The sequence below is a fragment of the Pezoporus flaviventris genome, unplaced genomic scaffold, assembly GCF_033815535.1.
Source record: "Pezoporus flaviventris isolate CSIRO_AGI_PZ_B2104156 unplaced genomic scaffold, CSIRO_AGI_Pfla_v1 ptg000001l, whole genome shotgun sequence".
Taxonomy (NCBI): domain Eukaryota; kingdom Metazoa; phylum Chordata; class Aves; order Psittaciformes; family Psittacidae; genus Pezoporus; species Pezoporus flaviventris.
This window is the reverse complement of record NW_026892549.1, coordinates 60726161-60752969: the sequence shown is the minus strand read 5'-3', so window position 1 is coordinate 60752969 and position 26809 is coordinate 60726161. Positions and strand designations below refer to the sequence as shown.

At 41.4% G+C, this 26809-nt stretch overlaps 1 protein-coding gene across 3 annotated transcripts; it reads left to right on the top strand.

Annotated features, from left to right (window-relative positions):
* The first annotated feature begins 1 nt into the window (after position 1).
* Positions 2–21436, top strand: SLC30A7 (solute carrier family 30 member 7). 3 transcript variants are annotated; one of them, XM_061461346.1, is made up of 11 exons: positions 6–162; positions 306–407; positions 2522–2635; positions 3764–3851; positions 5487–5613; positions 6527–6676; positions 7932–7982; positions 9239–9374; positions 18042–18132; positions 19071–19220; positions 21214–21436. In XM_061461346.1, the coding sequence occupies exons 1-11, from the start codon at positions 83–85 to the stop codon at positions 21259–21261; spliced, it is 1137 nt and encodes a 378-aa protein (XP_061317330.1). In that variant the 5' UTR covers positions 6–82; the 3' UTR covers positions 21262–21436. The 3 variants fall into 3 exon arrangements, with proteins under 3 accessions (XP_061317340.1, XP_061317330.1, XP_061317350.1); XM_061461366.1 differs by lacking the exon at positions 6–162 and having other exon boundaries at positions 2527–2635; XM_061461356.1 differs by lacking the exons at positions 18042–18132; positions 19071–19220; positions 21214–21436 and adding an exon at positions 12134–12264 and having other exon boundaries at positions 2–162.
* The last annotated feature ends 5373 nt before the right edge of the window (positions 21437–26809 follow it).

The window sequence follows — 26809 nt, the reverse complement described above, 5'->3', positions numbered from 1 at the left end:
GGCGGTCTGGACGTGGTGGCTTTTCGTCTGTGTCCAGCAGCGCGGCCGTACGCCGCAGCCTGGGTCCAGCAGCCGCGTCAGGATGTTGCCCCTCTCCATCAAGGACGATGAGTACAAGCCGCCCAAGCTCAACCTGCTCAGGAAGGTGTCGGGCTGGTTCAGGTAAGAGGCCCAGTCTGGGCTGGGCTCAGCGGGGACCGTGACAGCGGCCGAGCCCTCGCGGAGGGGCTGGGGAGGCTGATGCGGAAGACGCCTGGTCCTCGCTGTGCCGGCGGTGGGTGACCCACTGTGTGCTCCGTGCGCAGGTCCATCCTGAAGGACAAGACCTCCCGCAACCTGTTCTTCTTCCTCTGCCTCAACCTCTCCTTCGCCTTCGTGGAGCTGCTCTACGGCATCTGGAGTAACAGGTACCAGGGAGGAGCGGGGCGGGAGCGGCTCCCAGCGCGCAGGAAGCGGCGCCTCCCGCCGCGGACACTGCCACGTCTCCTTGTCGGCGGGACCGGGCCCTGGCCGTGAGGCCGGGCCCTAGGGCTGCCGGAGAGCTTCCCCCGGTCCCTCAGCCGAAGCCCGCCTTGGGCAGGAGTCTGGAGCCGATGTCTCGCCGGCTCGGCTCTGGGCTGAGGGGGAAGCTTGCCCTTGCGCGTGAGTTACAGGAGCCAAGACTGGTTGTAACCGTTCCGGGCCTCCTGCTTGCCACCGATATCCTTTGTCTGGGAATGTGGCTTCATGTGGTGGCTGGTAGCTGGGTGTCAACAAACAGCACTGCAGCAAACATCCCTAAGTGAGAAGCAGGAATTCACAGAATCATAGAATGGTGTGGGATGGAAGAGACCTTCAAAGCTCATCTAATCTAAGCCCCTGCAAGGAGCAGGAACATCTTCAACTGGATCAGGTTGCCTAGAACCACAATCTGGCGTTGAATGTCTCCAAGAATGGGGCATCTGCCATCTCTGGGCAACCTGTGCCAGTGTTTCACCACCCTCTTTGCAAAGAATTTTTCCTCACATCCAGCCTGAATCTCCCCTCTTGATTTAAAACCATCACCCTTTGTCCTGTCACTACAGGCCCTGCTGAAAAGTCTCTCTCCATCTTAATTAAATCTAAGAGTCTTAGTTCAGGCTGAGAACACTGGGGCTGTTGAGCCTGGAGAAGAGAAGCTGCGTGGAGACCTCAGAGCAGCTTCCAGTGTCTGAAAGGGGCTGTAAGGAAGCTGAAGAGGGACTCTTCGTCAGGGACTGTAGCAATAGGACAAGGGGTGATGAGTTCAAACTGAAACAGGGGAAGTTCAGGTTGGAGGTAAGGCAGAAGCTCTTCCCTGTGCGGGTGCTGAGGCGCTGGCACAGGGTGCCCAGAGAAGCTGTGGCTGCCCCATCCCTGGCAGTGTCAAGGCCAGGTTGGACACAGGGGCTTGGAGCAATTTGCTCTAATGTGAGGTGTCCCTGCCCGTGGCAGGGGTTGGAGCTGGATGAGCCTTAAGGTCCCTTCCAACCCAAACCAGTCTGGGATTCTGTAATTAAAAAAAAAGCCTCAGATCTTCCTGTCATTTGTGCAGTTGAGTCACTTAGAACTGTACCTATACCACAGAGCATGTTTATGCCATGTGGTGAATTGTGTTGCAGTCTGTACTGACCTCTGTTGGTAAATGCATGTTCCACTGGCTGCTTGGACCTGTTAGCTTAGTGCGCAAAAGCAGTACAGTTGTGTTGTCATTGCACCTATGGGAAGTCTTGCATTTGTAGGATCAGCAGTTGTGAGCACAGTGCCATTATAACTTGCTGTATGATTTCTGGTTCAGAGCTAATATGGGAGCTTGTTTCAATAACAGGCATCCAAGAAATTTTTGACCAATTGACCAATTTCCCCTGTGTGTGAGAGCTCTTCCAAAGTATCAAGTATGAAAATAGGTTCGAGAATATTGCTTTTGTAAATGCTTAGTTCCATCACTGGTGGCATTGGTAGTCTTCTGCAGAACGGTTTTAGTGTTACTGTACGTGTTAATATATATGTTGTGTATAATAGAAAAGCAGCATCTTTAAACACAGTTTGCTTTTGTAACTGGCTGCAAAATGCACTTATGTGGGGTCAGTACTTAAATGCAACTTGTGTGTATATTCTTTTCTAGCCAGTTTTGCTCATATGGTCAAACTATGAATTGAAATAGAAGAACAAATACCTGCCACTATGTTGGTGAGAGGTGCGGCTGTGGGTACATCTACTCCAGGGTCTGTGGTTATAAAAACCACCCTCTGCTGCCACCAGAATCATATGTTAGGAGGATTTTTTTGCCAAGCACTCTTCCAAAGTGCCTTCCCAAAGTTGACAAAAGCAGTTGTCACCATGTTTGTATTGGTCATCTAGTGTAGCTTTCTCCTCTGTGCTAGCAAAGCCTTGCCTGACAGTTAGACACACAGTGTGTTCTGCTAGTGTGTAAAAGATTAAATGCTGTTTTCTCATACTAAACATGTAATGTATAGAATGTAACTTTTCCCTGTTTGTTTTCTTTTTCTTTTTTTTTCTCCAGTTTAGGTCTAATATCAGATTCTTTTCATATGTTTTTTGACTGTACTGCTCTATTGGCTGGATTAGCAGCTTCAGTTATTTCAAAATGGAGGTCAAACGATGCTTTCTCCTATGGGTAAGAAACTTTAGGCTGTTGCCTTTATGTGCTTTAGTGAACTTCAGGCTGTTACCTTTATGTACTTCAGTAAATGCCTAGTAGAATGTTTTCACTCCAATGAACAAAACCTCTTTTCACACAACATTGTGAATTCACACAACGCGTTCAAAGTGTAGGTTTTTAAGGTGACTTACGTCAGCTGTTAAGTTAGTAACTCCCTCATGCTGTACCACCTTCATGGATATAGCTGCTCCACCTGATTCTGTTCCAAGGGCACTTGCTTCCATTGCACATTGCAGTTGTGCCCTATGAAACAATACTGGTGATACAATGTTATTAAATTGGTGATATGATTAATTAACAGCAAATGAGCTGTAACAGGGGTTGCTGCATTCCCTATAGCATTACTGACCTGAATGTCAGCATTTAGCTTCCACTGTGTTGCCTACACGGATTGTGTAGTCTGAAACTTAAAGCACTGTTTAATTAAGGTGGAAACTGCAGTGTGCCTAGAAATCAATTTAGGAAGAATTGATTGTACTGTGAACTAATTGCAGCGAAAGCAAGTTCTGTATTAATTACTGCTCTGCATTTAAACAGCTGGTGTTCCATTTATTAGAGAACAGCCACAATTTGTTAAGCCTGATGTTTGCTACACTGGGTTTACATGTTATTCTAACCTGACTGCTTTGTGTTGGAAAACTTTATTATCTGAAATAATTTCTACCTATAGCAGGGGCAAATTAATCTATGGCTGCTTGAAGAACTTTACATCAGCAGACTTCAGTTATATCTCACATGATTATCTTATTTTATGGCTTCCAGATATACATTTATACTATAATTTCCAGTAGAGAGCATCTTAAATGGGAAGATTTTGACATATTGACAGCTTTCTTTCATCTAGATCAGGTAATGGCTGATCTGGATCAGGTAATTTCTGTCATAATACAGTGTAGTGAATTTCTTACTGTATGTACTTACTGTAGTTAATTTACTGCATCTTCCATTTAGCAAATCCCTTTGTAATACAACTGAGAACTAGAAGATTGTGCTCCAAGTCTCATAAATTCCACTTCTAATTTTTAGCATTATAATGGAGGCATTAATATTTACTCTTGTGTTTTTTTTTTTTGTTTCTTGCAGGTATGTTCGAGCAGAAGTACTTGCTGGTTTTGTAAATGGTTTATTCCTCATCTTTACAGCGTTCTTCATTTTTTCTGAAGGTGTTGAGGTATGTTATGGAGTCCTTTGCATTATTAATGGTCACATTGCTATTTGTAGAACATATTTAATGGGGATAAAATCAGTGAAATTGAATTGAAAAAATTAAACTGTATTGGTTAAAAAATTCTGGGATTTGAACAGAGAATAAGACCATCTAAAATTGTTGGCTTGTGACACAGAAACCAGCTTTTTCAGTGTATCACTACTAGCTTCTTAAATAGTGTATTTTGACTGTGTGTAAAGTTTCTGTGAGATTTACCCTATCCTTTTTGAGGTCGTTAAGCATGTCATAGAAAGATCTTTATTTCTTATTGTTAATGGACAAATGAGGCCAATAAAGAAAGATAAATGCTAGTTATTCAGAGGAGAGCCATTAGTCATAAGCCACATCCTGTGAAGAAGTTGGTCTAATTTATCAAAGAAAAAGGATTATCTGCCATATCTTGATCTGATATAACTGGCAAGTAGTAATAGCTTTAACATTTATAAGGGCACTTGATATTTTTTTTACAAGGTGATTCAGGTAATAATTTCAAGATTTAAATGTAGACATCAAGCATGTCTGCACTGAAGTAAGGTAGGATTAAGACTAAAACTGATTCTGATCAGTTTATATTAAAGCCATTTACTCTTTAATGGGAGATGCACTCTAAGTTTGTTTAGACTTCTAGTTCAGAATACATTCTAGTGGTTTTCTTTTTACTAGAGAACTGGGAAAACTTCTCAGGAACATATCCTGTATGTAAATAAGCCTGTAAATATTTCAAAATCGGTACAAACTGGATTGAAATTGCTAAAAACATGAAAACTTCACTCCAAATCTAGAAACAGCAACAGCTGCTAGAAATAAAAAAAAAAATTGCTACTGGAAGGGTCTATGTTAACGTTGAAACGTTACTGTTTTCCTGCTGGTCTTAGCTCCCATGCTAAGTATTAGCTTTGCTTGTGATGGTGACTCCTTTTCTCTTGGTTGCTTTAAAATGTTACATCTACTGCAAGTTTCATTGTCTTGCTATTCCTTTCATATGTGGGGGCAGATGTTGAATGTTTCTCTCCCCCATCAATAGTAATTTACACTCTTCAACACTTAGCTTCAAGATGCAAATTGTGTTAGGCCTGTAATATAATGTCTCACTGAAGAAAAACTTCCAAAGAAAGTAGGGTAAGAAAAGAGTTAAAAAAAAAAAAAATCAATCTAGATTTTAGAAGTTTTAAGAAAATGCTGCAGTTTGTTCTCAGTCTTTATTTCATTCCTCTCATCCTCTCATCTTTCTTAGCAGAAAGGAAGAAGTGGCATTCTAGACTCTTGGAAGTTTTTTAATGACTCGATCGGTCCACATTGTACAACACTTGAATGTTTTCATATGGTGTTGAGTCACATGCTGCAGCACATTGAAATCTTGTGATAAAAGTTAGACTGTCAGAATATTCTGCTATACTTTCACCGCTTTCATAATAAACAACAGAAAGTAAGAATTGTCCACGTGCCTTCCCAAAATCTGAAAGTCCTGAGCGATTTCTAGGTTTTTCAGTGTCTTTTAAGGATGTAAAGAGATTGTAAAACTACATTTGCGTCTGGGTTTGTGGCTTTGGGTTTGTTAGCTTTGTTTTGGTGTTTATTTTTTTTTGTTTTGTTTTTTAGAGAGCACTTGAGCCTCCTGATGTGCATCATGAAAGACTTCTTCCTGTTTCTGTACTAGGATTCATTGTAAATCTTATAGGAATATTTGTTTTTCAACATGGAGGTCATGGGCATTCACATGGCTCTGGTATGATGTCTATAATTTTCAGTACTGTTTCCTTCTGTGGCACCCTGAGAACCCCAGGATTGAATTTTAATGTTTTAGTGGCAATCTTAGGCAAATAGATATGTGACTTGTTGCAGTATTGACTTGTATGTTTTATCACTAGCCTTGGTACGTCACTGCTTCTTTCTATGTTAATATCCATTAACTGGAAGACCTAGAACTCCAAATGTACTTTCTGGAACATGCACTCTTCTGTGCCTTACTGGGACAGATTTGCAGAGTGTCATTTGAACAAAATTAAGCTGGAGTTAAGCAGATTTTGACTGGAAAATTTACAAAGCAGTGTCTGAACCAGATCTTAAGTGTGGGCTGATTCAGCTTCAGATGCTTCTCAACTTAAATTCTGCACCTAAATTCAAAATACAGTATTTGCCTAAATATATATATATATATATTTGGTAAATAGGGTTTTTTGTTTCTGCAAAGCTAATTGGTATCTCTTTCAGCTTACCGCATAAACCAGTATAGACTGGTGGAAGAAAATGGGCTTTGGTCTTTAACCAGTGATTTAGCTTGATTTTATTATTTTTTAATGTCTGAGTGATAGCCAATTTCTGGTTTCTTAAAACAGCTATTTTTAATATGCTTCTATTATGTGTACGTCTACACAGTTGTACTAAAAGGATAGCACAACTTACCTCTGAAGTGGGAATGTATAAAAGCATTTGACTTCTCAAATCAGGTATATTTTTATGCAGTTGCCAAGCATAAATCTAGATATCAAACGGCTTGTGTTAATTTTCTGAACTTATTTAAAGCTGTACATTAAGATGACCTACAAGATGAGTAGGTTTTAAGTTGCTTAGAAACAAATGTAAGCATCTTTTGATCGAACAATTTAAATGTATGTTCTGATGGTACCATTTGTTTATAGGTCATGAACACAGCCATTCTCTATTTAATGGTGGTCTCAGCCATGGACACAGTCACGGAGGTCATGGTCACAGCCATGAACATAAACATGGTCATGGACACACTCATGATCATGGTCATGGACACTCTCATGGTCAGGATTACTGTCATGGTAAGTACTTAGTTCATGTCATAGGCCTTCTTGACTCAACTTATGTGTTGTGCTTAGTTTGGGATCTCAATATAAGATCTTGTGTAGTTGTAATCTGTTTTCAAGCTGGTTATGAAAAAGGGACTTGGTATCTTTTCTAAGCTTGAATCTTTTCTGTAACGGCAAACAATCTGTGAGGAGGCATCCATGCAGAATATGATCAGTAGTCTTCACTATGGGAGAAGAGACAGTGTGGTTACCACCTGTTTGAAACAATGCAAAAGAAAGCCTTGCTGTAATACAGCCATGTCAGTCCTTCCTGCCTAAGCCATAAACTAGGATCGGATGTGACTCCAAATGGGCACATTCAGAGCAGGGAATAGTGTGGTAACTTGCAGACAGGAGGTGACAGAGTATAAAAATATTTACTTGTCCTTTCTCTGCTATTCTTAGTAGAAAATTGGTGCTTGCTTTCCAAGTGTTCTTCCAGAGTTTGGCTGGGAAGCAGGAGCTCCTTCCTCCTGCCTGTTCCTTGCTCTCCCCATGTTCTCCACCCAAGTGGGACAGCAAAGGTAGTTTTGTGCAATTTCAAACTCAGAAACTTTCACATAAATTACAGTGTATTTTCACTAGAAGTCTTCCTTAAAATATGTTTCTGACATAGAATCCCAGATTGGTTTGGGTTGAAAAGGACCTTATGATCATCCAGTTTGAACCCCATGCTGTGGGCAGAGATGCTTCACACTGGACCATGTTGCTCAAGGCTCTGTCCAACCTGGCCTTGAACACTGCCAGGGATGGATATATGTTCCACAGAGGCATTAATTTGCTTGATTGAAAGGATTTTTTTTTTTTTTTACTTAGTTCTACCTTTTCCAAGTTTTATCCTTCTTGGTTTACATTAGGCATAAATGCTTCCTTAAGTGAAATATTTCTGGTGAGCAAATTTATTTGACCTTGCTCTTTCTTGTGTGTATGGCTTGTATTCTTGAGGGGATCTTACATTGCTAAATACTGGAAAGGACTTATTTCTCAGTTTTTTTTCATTAAAAAACATGTTGATCTTTATGCATACATAAAATCTATTATATAAAGTGATAATTCTTTTAATAATGTGTTTTAAGACTTTAAAACAAATAGCTGAAGTAAAAGCTGGTAATTGTGAGCAGCTTGTCTGATCCAGACATTTCAGAAGGGAAAACCATAACAGAATATGCATACCATTAGAGAGAGTCCTCGTGTAGCATGTTAACCTATCAATGATTAATCTTCACAGGTGACAATTCCCTTGAAGGGATGGCTGGATCTAGCAAACAGATTTTACAAGGTATGCTGAAAAAAAGTATAGTGGTTTTATTAGTTTTATCCTCGTCTGCCTGCCTCTTACTGACTGTCACATCTGGTTTAGAGGGTACCTCTGAGAAAATGCTGTTTTTCTTAGAGGAGCTATTTTTTGAAGTCCCCTTCTACATTCACTGTAGTTGAAACATCAGTTTAAAAGAGGGGTCTCAAAAGCTGGTATTCAGCTTCTGTTACTGATGCTGAAAACATCAAATAATAAAACTCTAGGAAAGAGTGGTTAATGCAGAAACTGAAGGAGCCTAATTGCATTGTGTGCTCTGGCAAGTGAAGACCAGTATTAAGATAGAATGTATTTGGAAAATGCATGTTGGTATAATTGTTAAAGGGTGCCTGAGCTTACAACTTGTATTTCATCAAGCTGTTACGGTTGTTTGGACAAGATGGTAATTCAGTCTGAATTGCTTGAGGCACTATTGGAGTCTGTGATCTCCTGAGCATTAGTGTAAATAAATTACTGATAATTTAAATGTCAGGTTTGAACTTTGATTAATTTAAGTGCTCAAAATTGGGGGAGGAAACAGAGTCATTCAGTAGGTAGTAATTATTTGGCATACCCAAGTGTACAACAATATCCTTCTGTCTGTTGGGACCAGCTCTCATGGCCATGTGCCCTCCCAGCATCTTGCCCATACCAGACTACTTGCTGTGTATTCCAAAAGCTGTTTCTGAATGACTGTTCCCATCGTTGCCAGCAGAGAGCTCCAGAGGCTAAATTTTGGTTATCTGCAAAGTCCTTGTTTCTTTGTCTTCTAAGGTAGTGTGCTATTCTGCAAAGTAAATTGTTCATGTCTGCAGTGTTGGTTAGTTCTCAAAGTCCTTTGTCTTGGATTTCTTTGCCAATTAACTCCTATAAGATGCTGTCAATGAAACATAAGCATCTTTCAAAGCTTTACAGAGCTCTTTCTGTTAACAGTCTTTCCATCTTATACAGTACTTCTTGTATGTAGGCATCAGGGAATATGAGTTTCATTACTGCAATATGGGTGAGTATTGAAATACCTACTATTGCTAAGTACAGAAAATAATGTCAATTCTTCATATGCTCTGTGTTCTATGAGTACGTTGAAATCCCGTGGTCGTTTTCTGTGTGCTTAACCAAAAATTGACCATGAGCATAAATTGCTACCTAGATCTTGTAACTCTTCTCTGTAACCTGGCTTTAAAAGGCTCTATTAGCTTTAAGAATACCAAGTTGTAATCATGTCAATTAATCTCTTACAGGTGTATTTCTGCACATTGTTGCAGACACGCTGGGAAGTATTGGTGTGATCATATCTGCTATACTGATGCAGAACTATGGTCTAATGATAGCAGATCCTATTTGTTCAATGCTGATAGCACTACTTATAGGTGTAAGGTAAGTGTTGATATCACTGATAGCTGGCAGTGTCTTTGATGTAAGTTACAGCACAAATTACAGCTTGGAAGAAAAGGTTTGTCTTTTATACTAATGACTTGCAATGTTTGCTTTTCTTCCAACTTACCTCTGTTCTGTACAGCTTTCTTGCTATGTTCTTACAGGAATTGTCTGTCTTTCCCTTTTCTACAGCTACAGCTTTTGCTCTTAAATCTGCATCTTTTAGTCCTGTTTGCATGATTATACAAAAATGTCTTTCAGGTTCAAGCTGTAGAAAGCTTCCTTTCTGTATCTAGTACATGCTTACATAAACCAGTGTGCTTCAGTAAATGGAGCAGAATGGCTTCAGGGCAGCAGAGCTGAGCCTGCTGGCACAGGATGTGCACTTGTCCTTGACAAATCAAATCTGCTACTTTTTGTGGTTTTTTTCCCTGGCGAGAGCTGCCTTTTTCCTTTTGGATTTGTACTCTGAGACGTCCTTATTCCTTTGCAGATCTGGTGGAAATGCTTCAGGTAGTTCTGGCCTTTCCCTGTTGTTGCTTACCAAGCTTACTGTCCATGTGAAGCTGTTTGGATCAGACTGGACAAGCAAACATTTCATTCAGTACTGCTGTTACTGGGGCTTTTCTGGCAAAGGTTTCACTGGTGACATAGGGCAGAGTGCCACAACTCCAGTTATAACCTCATAACTGAGCACCTCTGTCTCTGTAGTGGTGAATGTAATCTGACTAACTGCAGCTACTTATGCTTATACCACACATATCATGTTTATGTTTATACCATGTGCATGGCAGCATTCACAAAACTATTGATGTGAATCTGACAAATTAGCAGAGTAGGGCACTAAATGCCCACAGAAGTCTGCGTTAGAGATCACTGTTGAATTGCCACTTTAATAGGAACTTGATATTTTTACCTAAACCTCCTGTAATTTCATAAAGGACAAATTATTACAAACTAATTCTATTACTGAAATATCAAAAAATGGGAGATAAATGTGCAGGCTACTAATGCTAACTATTGCCAAGTTAATAGCTGAGTGAAGAACTAGTTTCCATATACTTTGCATTTAAAGGTCTAGCTTTGTATACAGCAAAGCACATATGTAGTGCTGATCAGAAAGTATTTTTCTTCCATGCATACAGAGGTTGAAGAAGACTATGTTCCATGATAGAGATTTCATAATAAAGCTGTTTATAGGTATGTCTTCTATCACAGTTAGGAGTGTCAAGGTTCACGCTCTGTGCTGCGGGTGCAGCATATTTCAACCTGAGCCCAGATCTCAGCCTGTATCATTTTGTTGGTCCATGGTGCTATAATGATCTCTAGAACCATTATGCTGAGTGCAGTCATCTGCATCACGGTCAGTAGATGCAAGCCTGCATGTCTTGCAGACTGACACATCCCAGCACAGCAGGAGCAAGCAGTAATTGAAAGTTTGAGTTGGGTTTGGTTTGTTTTGGTTGGTTGGGTTTTTATTTCTTAAGTAGTCCAAAAGACTTAACTACTGATGGCTTTGCTTGAAATACACTTAAACAAGATCATAAACAAGATGACTAGCAGTTTCAGATGGATATTCCTTGAGAGCTCGAGTCCCCTTTTGTGTTGTTTGACTTTGGTAATCCTGTATGCTTCTGGACATAAAACCATTGTTTATTCTGCCTTCACCATCCATGGTGATAAGATGGTTCATAGAGGAAGAAAAACAGTCCTCATATTGCTGTTCAGATATAGACAGGCAAAGGCATGAAGTCAGATACTCTCCACTTTACAAATTCCATTATGCTTTCCCTTGTTGTAGAAAGTTGCGTTTTCTCTATTTATGTATTTATCTGTTGAGTCTTGAGAAGCAGAGGGCTTGTCAGTTTGTGGATTCTCAATGGGAAGACTATATCCTGCAATCTTTTCCAGTTTCTGCATCATAAATCTTTGGCCCTTTCTGAAGGGTTGGTTTGGGTGAGGGGTTGTAGCTGTTGTGTTCTTGGTTGCTACCACTAATATCTGATGAATCCTCCTTTGATTACTTTCTGCACGATCTCATGCAAGTGTCCATTAAATTGTAATGCAGAAATAGGACATGGTTAGAGTAGAGGAGTCTGTTTTATGAGCATTTTATTGGAAGTATTTATAATTTCTTTTACAGAAGCTTGGCTATTTCATAGGTGTTCAGGTTAACACTCTTCAAGTTTTTCCCAAGGTGTTTTTAAGACTCTAAATTGCTTTTAAAATTCAAAACTAAATGTTCATTTATTTTTTTAACATTAGAATTCGAAGCCTTGTTCTGAAATGTTGAAGCAATTTTAGTGTCTCGGTGTGAAATAGTCATCACCAAAAGCCACAACTCCAACAAAGCAAGAAGTTTGAAACCATTGTTAGTCCCACATGCTTCTAGAAAGGCACTGTAGACTAAATATGATACTGGATTGGACAGAGTATGCATACCACATAGTAATGGGTTGAACAAATGAGGCAATTTAGTCATTTAAGTGAAATTGTTTCCGTGGCTTACATCATCTAGAGCTGCTTGAACATGGTATCTCCTGAAAGAGCTTTGAGGGAACACATGTGTGTAATGTGTAGGATATATGCCTTTAATGTGCGGGGCATAACAGTATAAAAAGTTGCTTTTTTTCAGTGAAGTGCTGCATTTGGTTAGATTCAGAAGGAATTTTCTTAGCAAAAGCCCCCTGAACAAGCATGCTTGATGGTGGTGTTTTAAGCCATCATTGCTAAATGGCCTGCACTGCCTGTGTTTACAGGCTCATGGTACCTGCTGGCCTTACTTGGGAATCAAAGCACTGCATTGTGATGAGAACAGCCAATTTAGAATTGGGAAACTAAGCATTAAACCTGTGATCCTTGTCTTGACCAAAGCCTGCAGTCTGATTAAAGCTATCACTGCCTGGTAGAAAACTGTTACTAAAGTTCTGAAACAGGTGACAGTCTTGGCACTGCCCATGTGGGTGGTGGCTGGAGGAAAAAGAAAAGATCTTGAAAACTGGCTGCAGTTTTTCAGCTATGGGATTTGAAGAGCCATAGCTGATCTTGAGTCTTAGATTTTGTGGAAGGCAAAGGCTTCTGTCACAAGTATTTTCTATCTTGCTGAAAGCACTAAATGCATTTCCTGCTGTGCTCTGACTGCAGTAGCTGTGTAAAGGGTTTTCAGCCTTGCTGTCCAAGATTGTGGCGATGCCAGTCATGCTGGCTGCACCTGCCAAACAGTGGGACTGGAATGGGTATGAGCATTACCTGAATGTGATGTACATTGATGAGGAATCTGATGCTTTCACTCTTGATTGCTACTCAAACTGTGTGTTGTAGCAGCAAGCTGAACTTATCAATAGCTTTTATCTGCTTGAACACCTTTGGCTCCCCCTGCAACAGTGCAAGTGTGATGTGCTGCCAACTCAATTTACACGCATTAGCTACTTTTGCTATTAGGACTTTTGTAGAGGATCTGTTTATGTCCCAAGTCTTGCTGTGGGTTAGTGCCTCTTTTACATTCCAAAGCTGTGTGGAGACCTCGGAGCAACTTCCAGTGTCTGAAGAGGGCTACAGAGATGCTGGAGAGGGACTCTTCATCAAGGACTCTAGTGATAGGACAAGGGGTGATGGGTTCAAACTGAAACAGGGGAAGTTCAGATCTAAGGCAGAAGCTCTTCCCTATGAGGGTGCTGAGGCGCTGGCACAGGGTGCCTAGAGAAGCTGTGGCTGCCCCATCCCTGGCAGTGTTCAAAGCCAGGTTGGACACAGGGGCTTGGAGCAACCGGCTCTAGTGTGAGGTGTCCCTGCCTGTGGCAGGGGTTGGAGCTGGATGAGCTTTAAGGTCCCTTCCAACCCAAACCAGTCCGGGATTGAGTGTGATATTTTAGATTCAAGGCTTGGTAATCAGAGACCACTGAAAGATTGTGTCTGCTTTAGGACCGAAGCTTCCAGACTGCTGCTGTATGACAAAACTCTGCTGGGTGCGAATTCAGCAGCATTTGTTTGTTCTCAGTAATATTTTTGTAAATAAAAAGCAAAAGGGAGGGGAAGTATCAGTGCAGTAGCTGCTGCAGAGACAGCCATGTGTGTCTTGCACTAATGACTAATCCAAAAAAAGGAAAGCTTGGTTAGATTCTGTAACCACACTTTTCAGCCTGCTTGCTCATCTTTCCTAGTGTTTTCTTCAGTCACATGAGATGGAACTAGTATTTCTAGTGCCTCCTGGTGATTAAATAATACTGGGTTTTTGTTAGTGTCTGAGAAACAATTGCTTGAAAGAGTCCAGTGCAGAGCTACAAAGATGATTAAGGGAATGGAACATCTCTCTTATGAGGAGAGGCTGAGGGAGCTGGGACTCTTTAGCTTGGAGGAGAGGAGACTGAGGGGTGACCTCATCGATGTTTACAAATATGTAAAGGGTGAGTGTCAGGATGATGGAGCTAGGTTTTTTTCAGTGATGTCCAGTGACAGGACAAGGGGCAATGGGTGTAAACTGGAGCATAGGAGGTTCCATGTGAACATCAGGAAAAATTTCTTTACTGCGAGAGTGACAGAGCACTGGAACAGGTTGCCCAGGGGGGTTGTGGAGTCTCCTACGTTGGAGATATTCAAGGCCCGCCTGGACAAGTTCCTGTGTGATATACTCTAGGTTACCCTGCTCTTGCAGGAGAGTTGGTGTCCTGGGTTCAGCAGTAGCAGTCATGTTTCTCCTCCTTGGTAGCTGGTGCAGTGCAGTGTTTTGACTTTCAGCTCGGGAACAGAGCTGATAACAATGATGTTTTGGTTTGGCCAAGGACTTTGTGAGCCTCATGCTCTGCCAGGGAGGAGGGGAAGCTGGGAGGAAGCAGAGACAGGACACCTGACCCAAACTGATCAAAGAGGTATTCCATACCACAGCACGTCATGCCCAGGATGTAACTGGGAGTTAGCCGGAAGGGCTGGGAGACTGCAGGGTTGGAGGAGGTATCGGTCGGAGCTTGGTCGGGCTTGGGGGCCGAGTTATCGGTCAGCTGGTGGTGAGGTGTTGTATTCTCTTCCCTTGTTATTTCCTTTATCATTATTATCATTGGTGGTAGCAGTAGTGATTTGTGTTATACCTTAGTTACTAAACTGTTCTTATCTCAACCCGTGGGAGTTGCATTCTTTTGATTCTCCTCTCCGTCCCTCCGAGAGCAGGGGGAGGGCAAGAAAGGGGGGGAAGTGAGCGAACGAATTGCCTGACTGGGTTTAAACCACGACAGTTGGACTAGATGATCTTTTGAGGTCCCTTCCAACCCTTAGGATCCTGTGGAAAGGGCATACTGTATGGAGTTTTGTGTTTTAATTAAAAGGTTTTGTACGTCAGTATTATATATGGAGCAGTGGAAAACCTGAAAGAGCAGAAAACTGGATTCTGTATTTTGTCGTGTTAGTTGGTCTTACAGTAAAAGGTAAGACACCTAGTAAGATAGCATCCCTTTGGATGCAGAGATGCGTGCATGGACTTCTGCTCTAACATAGTTGTGAGGACAGATCCCATCACTGCAACCGGATTTTGGGCCTTTCCAGCTTTCCAAAAGAGAAGCTTGTAGGTAAACACTGTCTGAGAGGTGGGAGGTGTGATCTGAGGGATGCTTCAGCTTTCACCTGCAGTATCAAGCTGCACATCCCGATTTACCTTTACTCTTTGTACTTTTAAGCTGTTGCTGTTTCACACCATGGCTTTAGTGCTTTTGTGAGGTCTGGATAAAAGCGTAACTTGTGCAGCATTATTGCAAAACACTTGCACAGAAGATTTCTCTCTCAAAGCTTTAGTGTGTAGCTGAATTCCATGAATAGGGGAAATCTTGCCATCAGGAAGACCATGTTTTAAGCTGTATCACCTGTATGAGGAGTGGAGTGTTTGCCCACTCACATTTTGTATATTAGTTAATTCTGAGCTAATCATAGAATCAACCAGGTTGGAAAAACCCTTTAAGCTCATCCAGTTCAACTGTTTCCCAGCACTGCTGAGGCCGCCACTAACCCATGTCACTGAGGCCTCATCTCCATGCTGTGTGAACACTTGCAGGGACAGTGACTCCAGCCCTGCCCTGGGCAGCCTGTTCCAATGCCTGAGCACCCTGTGGGGAAGGAATTGTTCCTCAGCTCCATCTAAACCTGCCCTGGTGCAGCTTGAGACCGTTTCCTCTTGTCCCATCCCTTGTTCCTTGGGAGCCGAGTGCAGCCCCCTCCTGGCTCCATCCTCCTGTCAGGCAGTTGTAGGGAGCGATCGGGTCCCCCCTGAGTCTTCTCTTCACCAGGTTAAACCCTGCCCAGTTACTTCATGCTCAATGGTGCTGCTGGGCAAGGGGAGACAGTCTTTGATGCTTATGCACACCTTGCTAATAGACTTAACCTTGGAAGATCAGTTTTTTAGGCACAGGGTTCTCAGAATGAAGCAGATGCTAATTTTCAAAGCTTGTTCAGTGGAAAAGCTTCTAACAGGGTTTTCACTTTCTCTCTCCAGTGTGCATCTTGTTCCAGAGTGAATCTTGGTTTCACTGACCAAATCCTTTTTTGGAGTGGGTTAACATGCCCTACCTATCAGTCTTACTTTTCTGCAGGCTGTCTCTCCAAATCTCCTACTTGCCAGTTCATTTCGGTTCTGTCAGATAATGTACATCAGATAGATAAAATAATGTAAATAAGTTGTGCAAATCAGATGTTTCTTGGTTGTGTTGCTTTCATGTTTTTCTTCCCACCCACTCTTAGTGGTATCTCCCAATAGAAATGCAAGCTTCTGTGGTCTTCATTCCTTTAGTCCTTTCCCTGGAAAAAATATGCAGGCTGTACGTGTATGTGTTTTGAAGCCTTTGGAAGCCTCACCCATATGTTAAAGGGGCCTTGTTAAATTTATGGGAGTGGAGTCTGTTTTCAAAAATCTTGTATTCCATTTGCATCCTGAACTTGTGTATTGCTCTGTCAAGGTTATTACAAAGAAGCAAACCTGCATTTTTAAATAGTGAGTTAATCGGAAATCAATTCAGCAAGAGAGTATTTTGGCAGCCCCAGCTCCTTTGATGTAATGCTTGTGACATGGACATTATTTAGTGAGATGGGTCCATTGATAAGAACCTTTTTCCGTAAACTGTTGTAATCCACTGTCTGTAGAATGTGACACTCCAATTAGGCTTCCTTTAGACGGTTGGGCAGTTACTGCCTTGCTGAATGTTTAATTGTCTGTGTGACAGGTCCAGTTTAGGCAACTCCTGCCTGCTTCTAATTGCTTCTTCCTACGTCTGAACCAATTCCCCCCAGTAGCGGCGGAACTGTGTGAGGCCATATGAAGTGCATCAGGCAGTGAATTTGGCTGGAATAACCACTGTGCCTGCAAGGAGACAAAAATTTAGGGTGTCTGTTTTTCCAGGGGTTCATTAGACAAGAGTCATGCACTCTCTAACCTCCTCCCAGCCCTGCCTAAGGGTTAGCTGAGGAGGTCGACTGCTCAGCTCACAGCCAGCACTACTTCCACATACAAATGGAACCAGATCTTCAGAAATGGAAAAGAATGGTTGGGACATGCTGTTCACCATCTGCAGATATACACCTGGGGTGTGCAGTGTGTTCTGCATCACTTCATGAGGTTTCAAGCAATGCGTTGGTGGTTTCCTTTAACGGACACCCCAGTTCATCTCTTGGACATGTTTTCTGGATGTTTGTTATCCCGTTACTCCATCTATTCCAGCTGTGATGCCAGTGCTGAACACTGAAATTCAGCTTATAGCTTCTGAAATACATTATCACTTGTGGTCTAGAGTGGTGGGTTGACTTAACATGCTCTCGAAATGAGATTGCTGTTGAGGTGTTAGTATTGGGCTGTAGATATTTTTCATACTCTTGAAAATGTTAGGATGCTCTGTTGAGCCAGACAGGATATGCTGCTCCTAAACAACAGTTCGCCATTCTGCATCTGTAATATGAGTATGAATACCTAGTGGTAGCTTCAGCAAATGGGCTAACTGGCCAACTGCTTCTATTAAAAAAAATAAAGGGAAGTACTGGTAATGAAAAGGGCACTAACTGTTCTCTTGGTTTGCTGATTAAACAAGACCATTTGGCCAGGAGGGAACGTCTAATTGCTTCCAGATGTTTACTCCTTGAGTTTGGCTGAGCCCCTTTGCTAAGTTCACTTCAAGAATATGCTAAGTTGTCTGTTTCTAACAGAATAACTTTGTTAGACCTGGACTGGTCCATATTAATTTTGTTTTATGATCTCCCCATTATTATCAGAGTTCATAAGAAAAATATGCCTGAAGCCAAGCACAAAAGCAAACCCCATTTCAGTTGCCTATTTTATGGTTGGTTGTGAGTGATTGCCATTGAAGTAGGTCTGGGTTTTGAGCTGTGCTTATCAGCTGCTTTGTCATATAACTTTGAAGAGACTAAAAAAGCTCATCTCAAATACCAGGATTCAACTATTAATCTTTCGTGAGTATCCACCAGTTGTCTCTGTGGCAAATCTGGGGGAGAAGTAACCTTGTCTTTAGTGAGACACCACAGCAATTCTGTGTCAGTCCTTTTCTGTACCAGGTTTTCAGGACAACTTTCTTAGCTTCTGGTGAAACAGCTGCAGAAAAATGCTTCAAGAGCATTAAGAAATGTTATGTTGCTCTGCATCTTTAGACAATGTAATAGCATTGTAACTTGCTTTTTTCTTTCCAGTATTGTTCCACTTCTAAAAGAATCCATTGGAATTCTGATGCAGCGAACTCCTCCTTCCCTGGAAAACACTCTGCCTCACTGCTATCAGAGGGTGAGCTCTTAGCCGGTTTTCGCTTCAGATCAAGCTGCTGACTGAATAAGCCACAACTGTGTGTATAAGGATATTTTGTGATGCTTTCCCAGTACTGCCTGTGAAAGGTTCCTTAGATTGTACAAATGGAGGTACCAGTTTGATTCTGATCTTTCTGCTGTCCTAAATTGTCTGTAGTTTCAGCTTGGTGTGTGTTTTAAAATGTGCTAGGGTGGGTTAGAAAAACAGGGCCTGAAGCTTTTCCTCTCAAAGTACTGTGTGTTGATACAAAGTGGATAATGTTTTTCTGGTTTGTTAGTTTTTTGTCTCCCTCAAAGTCTAGTAGTAAGTAACATTGGAAGTGTATTACTCTAGATTTGGCGCCTCCTGGTACTACTCTGTAACTTATCTACTACTGTGTTATGACTGAACATTGAAGCGCCTTTACAAAGTGAATACAAAGCACTTGTAGGAGTGCCAAGTATAGGACTGTAATTTGTGGAAAGTTTGCTAAAGGTGGACAGAGGCAAAAGAAAGGGTTTGGACAGGACAAACATAACCCCTGTCACAAGACATGTTAATAGATTTCTGTTAATGGTTTGAATCTCTCCATTTTTTTTTAATGGGGACATTCCTGCATTTGCAAAAACTGCTGTTTTAATGGAATGCTCTCTCAAATTCCATAACTGTGACTTTTCTGTTGGACCTCACTGTTTTCAGAAGTGGTTTTAGTAAAATATGTGTAGAATATCAATGCAGCAACATACCAAATCATGACATGTACCTACTATCTGCATGTGTTCTTCTTCATTACAATTGCTGAAATAGTAATAAGGAATTGAAGTATCACAAACTGCACAGTGAACCAGAAGTAAAAGAAATATCATTTATAATATTTTCTGTAAAAAAACATAGACATTTTCTGAAGTATGTATTTTAAAATGTGCCTGTATTTTTAGGTGCAGCAGCTGCAAGGAGTTTACAGTTTACATGAGCCCCATTTCTGGACCCTCTGTACTGATGTTTACATAGGGACTTTGAAATTACTAGTAGCTCCTGATGCTGATGGAAGGTGGATTCTAAGCCAGACTCACAACATTTTTACTCAGGTATGTCTTGTGAGCAGAAACCACATCTCAAAGTGTAAAGCGCCTGTCACTTGATGTGACATTGTAGTTCTTAACAAGAAAAACTGAACATTTCTGGTTTTGATGGTGGTATGTTTTGAAGAGCTGCTCTGCTCTAGCTGTATAGAACAATTTCATAATAGTAGTGTAAATGAAACTGCTGTACCTCTGTATTGCTTTTTGATGCTGCTTAATGTAAGTAACAGCTGTAGTTGTCTGAGATGTATCAGATTAAGTTGAAACCCTATATTGAAACCCAAGAAAATAGATGAGGCTTCCCTCAAGACAGGGCTTCCGACCACAGGCTGGGACCTGTGTAAGTTTTTCACTCTGCTGATGCTATCATTCATTTCTATTTCCCTAAGAATGTATTTGTCATTCATGCCTCTCCCTCCCAAGAATGCATGGTCCATAATGTCCTTTCTCTGCTTTTGAGTGACAGATTTCTATAGCTGAAAAGGAGACAAATAATCCTATTTATAACCAGTGTTTTAGGTTACAAAACATTGTCAGCTAAAGGGTAATATTTTGGAGATAATGCAAATTACTGTCAGCTTAATTAAAAATCCCAGGCTGGATTTTGTGATTTTTAAATGCATTTTGGCTACTCAGTTTCTGGTCTTTCAGGAGAAGCATCACTGAAACCACCCCTCCAATGTGCTGCATCAGTGCATGAATTCTCCTTACAGGAATTTGAAGTAGTCATTCATGGGGAACCCAGTAAATATAAACACACATACCTGGGTTTATGTTAGAGACTTAGGGAAGTATGAGTTCTTCTTGTTAAAAATGTTCTAAAATCAAATTTTAGTCCTAAAGTCTGGTCCTTTTTGAGATGTTCCATCACATGCAGCTCTAGATTATTGAGTGGGTAGAAATCATCCTGCATGGCTTATTCTGAAGACTGAATAGTTTGAAACTAAGGGTTATGTTTTGGCAAGATGTTTGCAGAACATTCTACTGCATTAAAATGAATTTTACATCCTAAGGATTGCATTTCCCAAGTGGGTCATTAGCTCTTCAGCTGCTCTGTAGCTGTGCAGGTATTCAGAGCCATGTGTCCCGGAAGTGAATTGGGAGAACAAGGTCTTACCATTTTTCTTATGTGACCTATGGTAATAAATGGAGGAGCAGTTGGAGCAAGTAGATATTTTTCTCCTCAGTAATAAATATTGTCCCTTATTAATCTTAGCTGCTTTGCCACTCGACTGAGATAAACCCAAGTTGGTGTTAGTTGAAGCATTAGTCTGATCTTCAGCAGTGTTCAGCCTAATCCTTCAAGATCACAGTGCATAACGAGTGACCATCACAGTCATTTTCTTTTAATGCTGCTTTATACTGAATTACAAAACCAAGCAAGTCCACCTAAGCCCAGTTTAACAAGGTTTCTGAGACAAATGCTTTTGTACAGTTCATGTACTTTTACCGAAAGTCATGCCATGCTGTCATGTAAAGTCACTGTAGACATCATAGTTTCTTGCTGAAATCTTAGTGTAGAGCTGGTTCAAACAACAAATCCCATGTTACACTCTTGCGCTTGGCTCCATTTTACCCTGACAGTTCTCCAAGCAACTTGCTTTCCTGGAGTTAAACTTGGACAAAGGAAAGAATTTCTTTTGTGCAGCTTCATGTGTGGTAGTTATTCAGGATGAAGCAGAAAAGGTGATGTATCAAAGCTGTAGTTATTATATAATTAATATATAGTTAATATGTAATGCTAATGTATAATTAGTCAAGTGTGTTCACTCAACTAGGTGAAGAACTAGGTATTCATACAGTACTGTCAGAGTTTGGGGTTTCCAAATTGCCAGCATCTCAGTGAATGGTGAGCTGGATGTGGAAGATTAATAAGAAGATGAAAAATAAGATCCTGAGGTTCTTTACTAGGTAACTTACTGGTGTGGACTGTGTTCAGGATAGCTAAATTGCTTTGGCTTTACAAGTTCGGGGTTTTTAACTCTTCTCTTTTCCATAGGCAGGAGTAAGACAGCTTTACATACAGATTGATGTTGCAGCCATGTAGTGAATTCCTGAACTTGTGCTGTTGGACCAAAGTTTTCTGTACTGTACTGGTAGAACAACACACTTCTCGAGACAGAGCCTGCCTCCACCATTGCTCTGGAATGGACTGAATGCATTTCTGCCCTTGGGCTATGGATGGACTTCACCTCTAGGGAGTAAATATTGAATGAATGTTACGGACTTTGGGTCTTGATTTATTTTGTGGCCCCTAAACTTGTAAGGTTTTGAGGGTTTTTTTACTTCCTAAGATTACGGTACTGGAAACCCTGTCATGTCTTCAGTGAAGCTGCTGAAACCATTGCTCATTCCCATAAAACCAGTGTTCTCAACCATTGGAAACTCGTTTTGTAGATGATGTCACAGTGGCTGACATGCTTCAATATAATCGTATGTTTGTACAATTGTTTGTACTTTGCAAACTTAATGAACCAAACCATATTGGGTTTTCAAAGTGCCTTTTATATCAGGATAGGTATTTGCCAGCATAAATCAGGAGCATCAAAGGGTTTTATTACTTTTACAAATATCTTGTATGCAGTCTGATTATTTACTAGTGACATATGTGGGGGTTTGTGTACTCGCATAACTTTAGATGTTAGACTTCCCTTGCACTTGCATCTTACCAGGCAGCAGAATTCCAATGTAGAAGGCAAAGAGACTTGCTTCCAAAACAAGCTGGATATCTTACTGCACACCTTGTGGAAATGACTTTTGTCAAAATACTACATTTACTTCCAATTCTTGATCCCCTCATCTCATAATATCATGAGATATTACGTGATGCTACTCATGTTCATAGTCCCTGCAACAGGCAGCTTGGGGAAGATGCTGGTGATGGAAGCAATCCTTGAAGTGTTTTTTCTTCCAAATTACATGGTGGGAAAAATTGAAGCTTTCACTAAACCATTTAGGGATTTAATCTCCTTGATTTTTAATAGGTTGTAATGACTTTTATTAAAGTGATTGGTGAGAGAACTTTTGCCTTTCCAAATACTGAAAACAGTTGTTCCTGGTGGTTATAACTGCAATGGAAATATGGACCATGGTTCATGCCCTTTAAGATTAGGCTTTTCCCTGGTTGACAAGTCTGGTGTTTGTTACTGTCTCATTGCAGCCTTGTGTGTTTTCATGGAAAAAAGAAGTTCTCCATGCAGTACACTTTGCTCTGAGTGTTGTTACAAGACAATCTGCTATACTTGGTATTACCGGTGATAATTCCACTATGCTGTAGTAGTTAACTTAGCAATGGAAGACTCTAAGAGGATGTTTTATGCACAGAACATTGTGGAGTCAAAAACAAGATGGGCATTTTCCTGATAAATCATAGCCAGTACTGACTGGGATGGACTTCTGGTACTGGGATATTCTTCTGGTACCTGACACATGGCAACAGTGAAATCAAGGCCCTCTGAGGCTGACAGTGGCTGTGTAGGAAGTACCAGGCACTGTGAAAGTACCTGAGATTCACTGTGGAAATGGTGGAAAATGTGGAAATTTGCCACTGGTATTGCTGAATTCACCTCAGAGGTGAAGCTCCTTGCATTCCTTCTGTCATTTCTATAAAGCACTACATTTTTATCTTTAATGTGAAAACATGATGGTTGCCAAATTGATCGGTTGTTCCTGAATTTTCCAGGTGAGATATTGAAACCTGAATGTTGATTTTGTGCAAAGCTTGGGGATACATTATTGTGCTTGAATTGAAAACTGGGCATGAAGAAAAATAGGAGTAGAAAGCCACATACGTTGCTTTTAAGCTTTACAGCCTCTTCCAGTCTTCAGATCTTCTTTATCCCTGTTGCTGGTTCCTGATGCTGTCTGGTTCTGCTGGGGATGCCCACAGCACTGTTCCACATCTCTCCTGGCCTTCTGCTCGCACACGTCTGCCTCCCTGTCTGTCTGCCCTTGTAGATGCTCTGCCAGGCCTGGAGTTTCTGACTGGAGGATGGGATCAGACAGCTCCACAGCACAGGGTAGGGTGCCAGAATCTTCTGAGCAGATCTAGGTGCTGCAGTTTAAGATACCACTTGCATGTATGTTCACAGACAAGGTGATTAAAATCTGGTTCTGATGACAGGGCAGAGATCCCTTGTTGCTTTGTTGTATGTTGCTTTTTGCTGATTGACAGCATGATGTCATGATTATTTTGTTCTAGTTATTATTATTACTCTTTGAGGCTACAGAAGATCAACTGTTATCACTTTCAAGATGAACACCAGCCCACTTCATTGCAATTGTGTCGGTCCAAGAGCCAGGCTCTGGTTTAAATCACTCTTACACCAGTGTGTTTCAGGACTGAGTACTCCTGGAGTTGGTGAAACACTGTGGTGCTGCTGGAGCTGAGCACGGCCACTGACTTAGTTTTCCTAATGGAATGACAACAGTTACAGTTTGTTTCCAAGTGAGAATCTGCCTGAATGGCAACTGGGTTTCCTTGGTGGTGGTTCTCTTTTAGATGTGCATCTACAAACTCTTTACAAAGTGTCTGCGAAATGGAGTGAAAAAGCCTTTCAGCTGGTTATAATCGCCCAATATAGATTGGAGTGATTTTTGACATATTTTTGCTGCTTATTATGACTTGTCCATCTGCTAGCAACAGATAGGTCAGTTTTCTAACTGAGATAGCACTTTCTTCATTATTTTTGAGGACAAATTGATGTTTCATAGTAAGAAATGGATCGTTGGTTTGTTAAACATAATCAAAGCTGGTGTAGGGAAGTCAGATTCCAAGGAGACTTTAAGCCTTTTTAAACTTGCTGAAAACCAAGCATCACAAAACTCTCCGAACGACGGTAGATGACAAGTCCAGTAGGCAACAACCACCACATTTGGTATGTCAGTAAGCAGAGTGACAGCGGAGCTCTTCTTATTTATCTACTAAGGGGATACTCACTCGGGTTTTAGGAGAGGACAGATCATGCAATTCAAAGTGCAGCTTCTCCTGACTGTCAAAGCACTGTTATTTCCTGGTTTGCTAATTCCTAGTACTTGGCTGCTTGTAGAACATTCTGCTTTTAATGCTTGATGGGAAGACACATCATTTCAGCAAAGATTTGTGTGAAGGACTGACAGCCAGAGATGGGTCAGTGTCTGCAGATCATCTGCCAAAACTCAGCCTCGTGCTATGCAGCACTGAGTTTTGAACCAGGGTTTCAGAGCGTGCTTCTCTCATGTTCCCATGTAGCTGAAGCTTACTGTGGAGATCCTGATCTGTATCTGGGGGGAGGTAAGGGGTGAGTTCCGTGACTGAAAACAGTAACTAAAATATTGTCCCAAAGCTGAGCCTGCAAATTGCATGACCTTTGCAGGAACTGCAGCAAAGTCAGATAAGCGCTAGAGCGTGTCTGTACTAAAACACCCCAGATGTTTGTCATGGGAAATAACAGTGGAAGAAAGCTACTACTCTTAAGAGTGTGTATGGTGGAGCCTGGTCCTTTGTAGGCTCACCCTGTAAGTCTCTGCATGTGGATAAACTTGTTCCTCACATCAGTAGCCCCTACAGAGAGCTTCATTTCTGGTGTGATTTGCTGAGCCACGGCAAAAAGTGCTGGTCCAAATAACTGACTTTGCTCTTTATGTAATGTGCTTACTAAAGCGAGAGTTTAATTGCATCATTAGAGCTGCTGACACAGTATTTACATAAAAGTGGAAACTGCTGCTACTAATAAAATGGACCTTCGTGACTTAACATTCTTGATTTTTCTTCTGAAGAAGTGAAGCTGTGTTCCAAAGTGAAGGAAGGACTTTCTCTTTAAAGTGAACCTGGTTTGGGAATAAAAACAAGGTACAAGAGGGGAGGGAAGATGCTGCTGAGCTGCAGTTTTCCACTCATTCTGCCCCCTGCACGAGTGAACTGTGAAGTTCATGGCCTGTCTCTCACAGTGCAGGCTGCAGCTGCAGGAAGAACCTTCATACTTCCATAACATGCAAATCCCAATCACTGCTCATGTAATGATCTTTAAATACCAGTTCAGAGCAGCAGCTTCAGTTACTAATTGAGCCCTGTCCTGTTATCAGGCTGCTACTTGCTGGGATCCTTGATTACCCCACCCCTTGTAAGCGTGTTTGGGAATAAGCGTAAAGGGATTTTCTCTTTTTTTTTTTTTTTTTCAGTAATTCATTTCTCTGATCACTAATCCTGGCTCTGTGGTTAATTCCTCCTTTACTCTCCTATGAAAATCCCTATCAGCAACTTGCTGAGGTTCCCTTTTGGATTCCTCCCGTTTTGGCTTTGTTGCAGTGGCTATCCCTGTTGGGATGTCATTGGCCAGAGACTGCTCTGATGTGAAAAGACACCAGGTGGGCTTCTGCTGTGCCTGGCATGTGACGTCCCACTGTGTGCAAATCCTGGCTCATCTGCTTGTCTGTCTCAGCCACAAAAGGTTCCAGCCTTGTGGCAATTTGGTGGAAATCGTGTAAAAGGAGTGGTGGATTTTACTTGTGTGTGCTGAAGTCTTTCTTCCCTGTGTATCCTGGGATCTTGTGCCAGAGTTACATGAATTGCTGCAGTATTCTGGCTGAAGTGTGAAATACCGTGAATGAGGAAATGGCCAAAATCATTCCTGGTAGCATTTAGCAGAGCGCTTGCCTTTAAATGACAGGAATTACTCTTAGCATTAAATTGACTAGTACAGTATATCCAAACATCTGTAAAGAAACCTTAATGACAACACAAGGCAGCTCACTATAATTCTGAAGACTTATGTATGGTTTTCTCCTGGGATGCTCATGTTAGTAGCTTGGCCATGACTTGTCCCAAGTGCAGTACTAGCAATTTGTAATGTAATCTTTTGTACTTAAGTCAAGTCCAGGCAAAATGTTCAATATCCTACATTGCCGAAGAGCTCTGGGATCCAATTTCTTTCCAATAAACCTTCAGTTTAAAAAGAAAAGCACTTGTAGAGGTCTGCTTTGTTCTGTACATACTATGAAGAGCAGCTGAAAGGGAACCAACAGCAGGCTGATCTGAAAAAGAATTCTTGCAGTCTGTTTTCTGACCCTGAGTCCAGAACTCCATAAATGGTACCATGAACACAGCAACAAATTCACTTCTAAGTTGCAGCTTTCTCAAATAAGAAATTCTGTGCGGCTTCTCCCTGTTTCACCAACATCCAATGGGTGAGTTCTGCTTTTTCTTGGTTTAGACATGAAGAACATTCTCACCTGTCTCTAGTCACTATCCCAAGTGTAAAGGTGAGTACAGCCCTAACAGGTTTTGCATGCTAATGGTTTCTGTTGGTGGGAGAACTATAGAGTTTCTGCAAAACTGAAAGCAAGCGCCCGGAATGCACTTGCACCAGTGTATGCAGCAGGCTTGGTGAATGCACCACAGCAAAAGTGATGCCAGACAGGTATCTGCTACTCTTCAGTTCTCTACTTGCACTTCTTACCCTGGTCATCAGCCTCAGACTGATGCAAATGTCAATGAACTGAAGTGGACAAAGAGGTTTTAAGGTTTTATGTGTTAGGTGTCAATGTGTTAGAAGCTGATACCAGCAGGTGCAACTTGCACTTTGTAGCCTCCGGTAAAGGCATGTCTGTGTTCCTGC

Bases quoted from the DNA above. Each gene is read 5' to 3' on its own strand.
- SLC30A7 (XM_061461346.1), top strand. From the start codon at position 83: ATGTTGCCCCTCTCCATCAAGGACGATGAGTACAAGCCGCCCAAGCTC. The intron at 18,133-19,070 runs GTGAGCTCTTAG...CTGTATTTTTAG, and splicing joins TGCCTCACTGCTATCAGAGG to GTGCAGCAGCTGCAAGGAGT. The intron at 19,221-21,213 runs GTATGTCTTGTG...TCTTTTCCATAG, and splicing joins CTCACAACATTTTTACTCAG to GCAGGAGTAAGACAGCTTTA.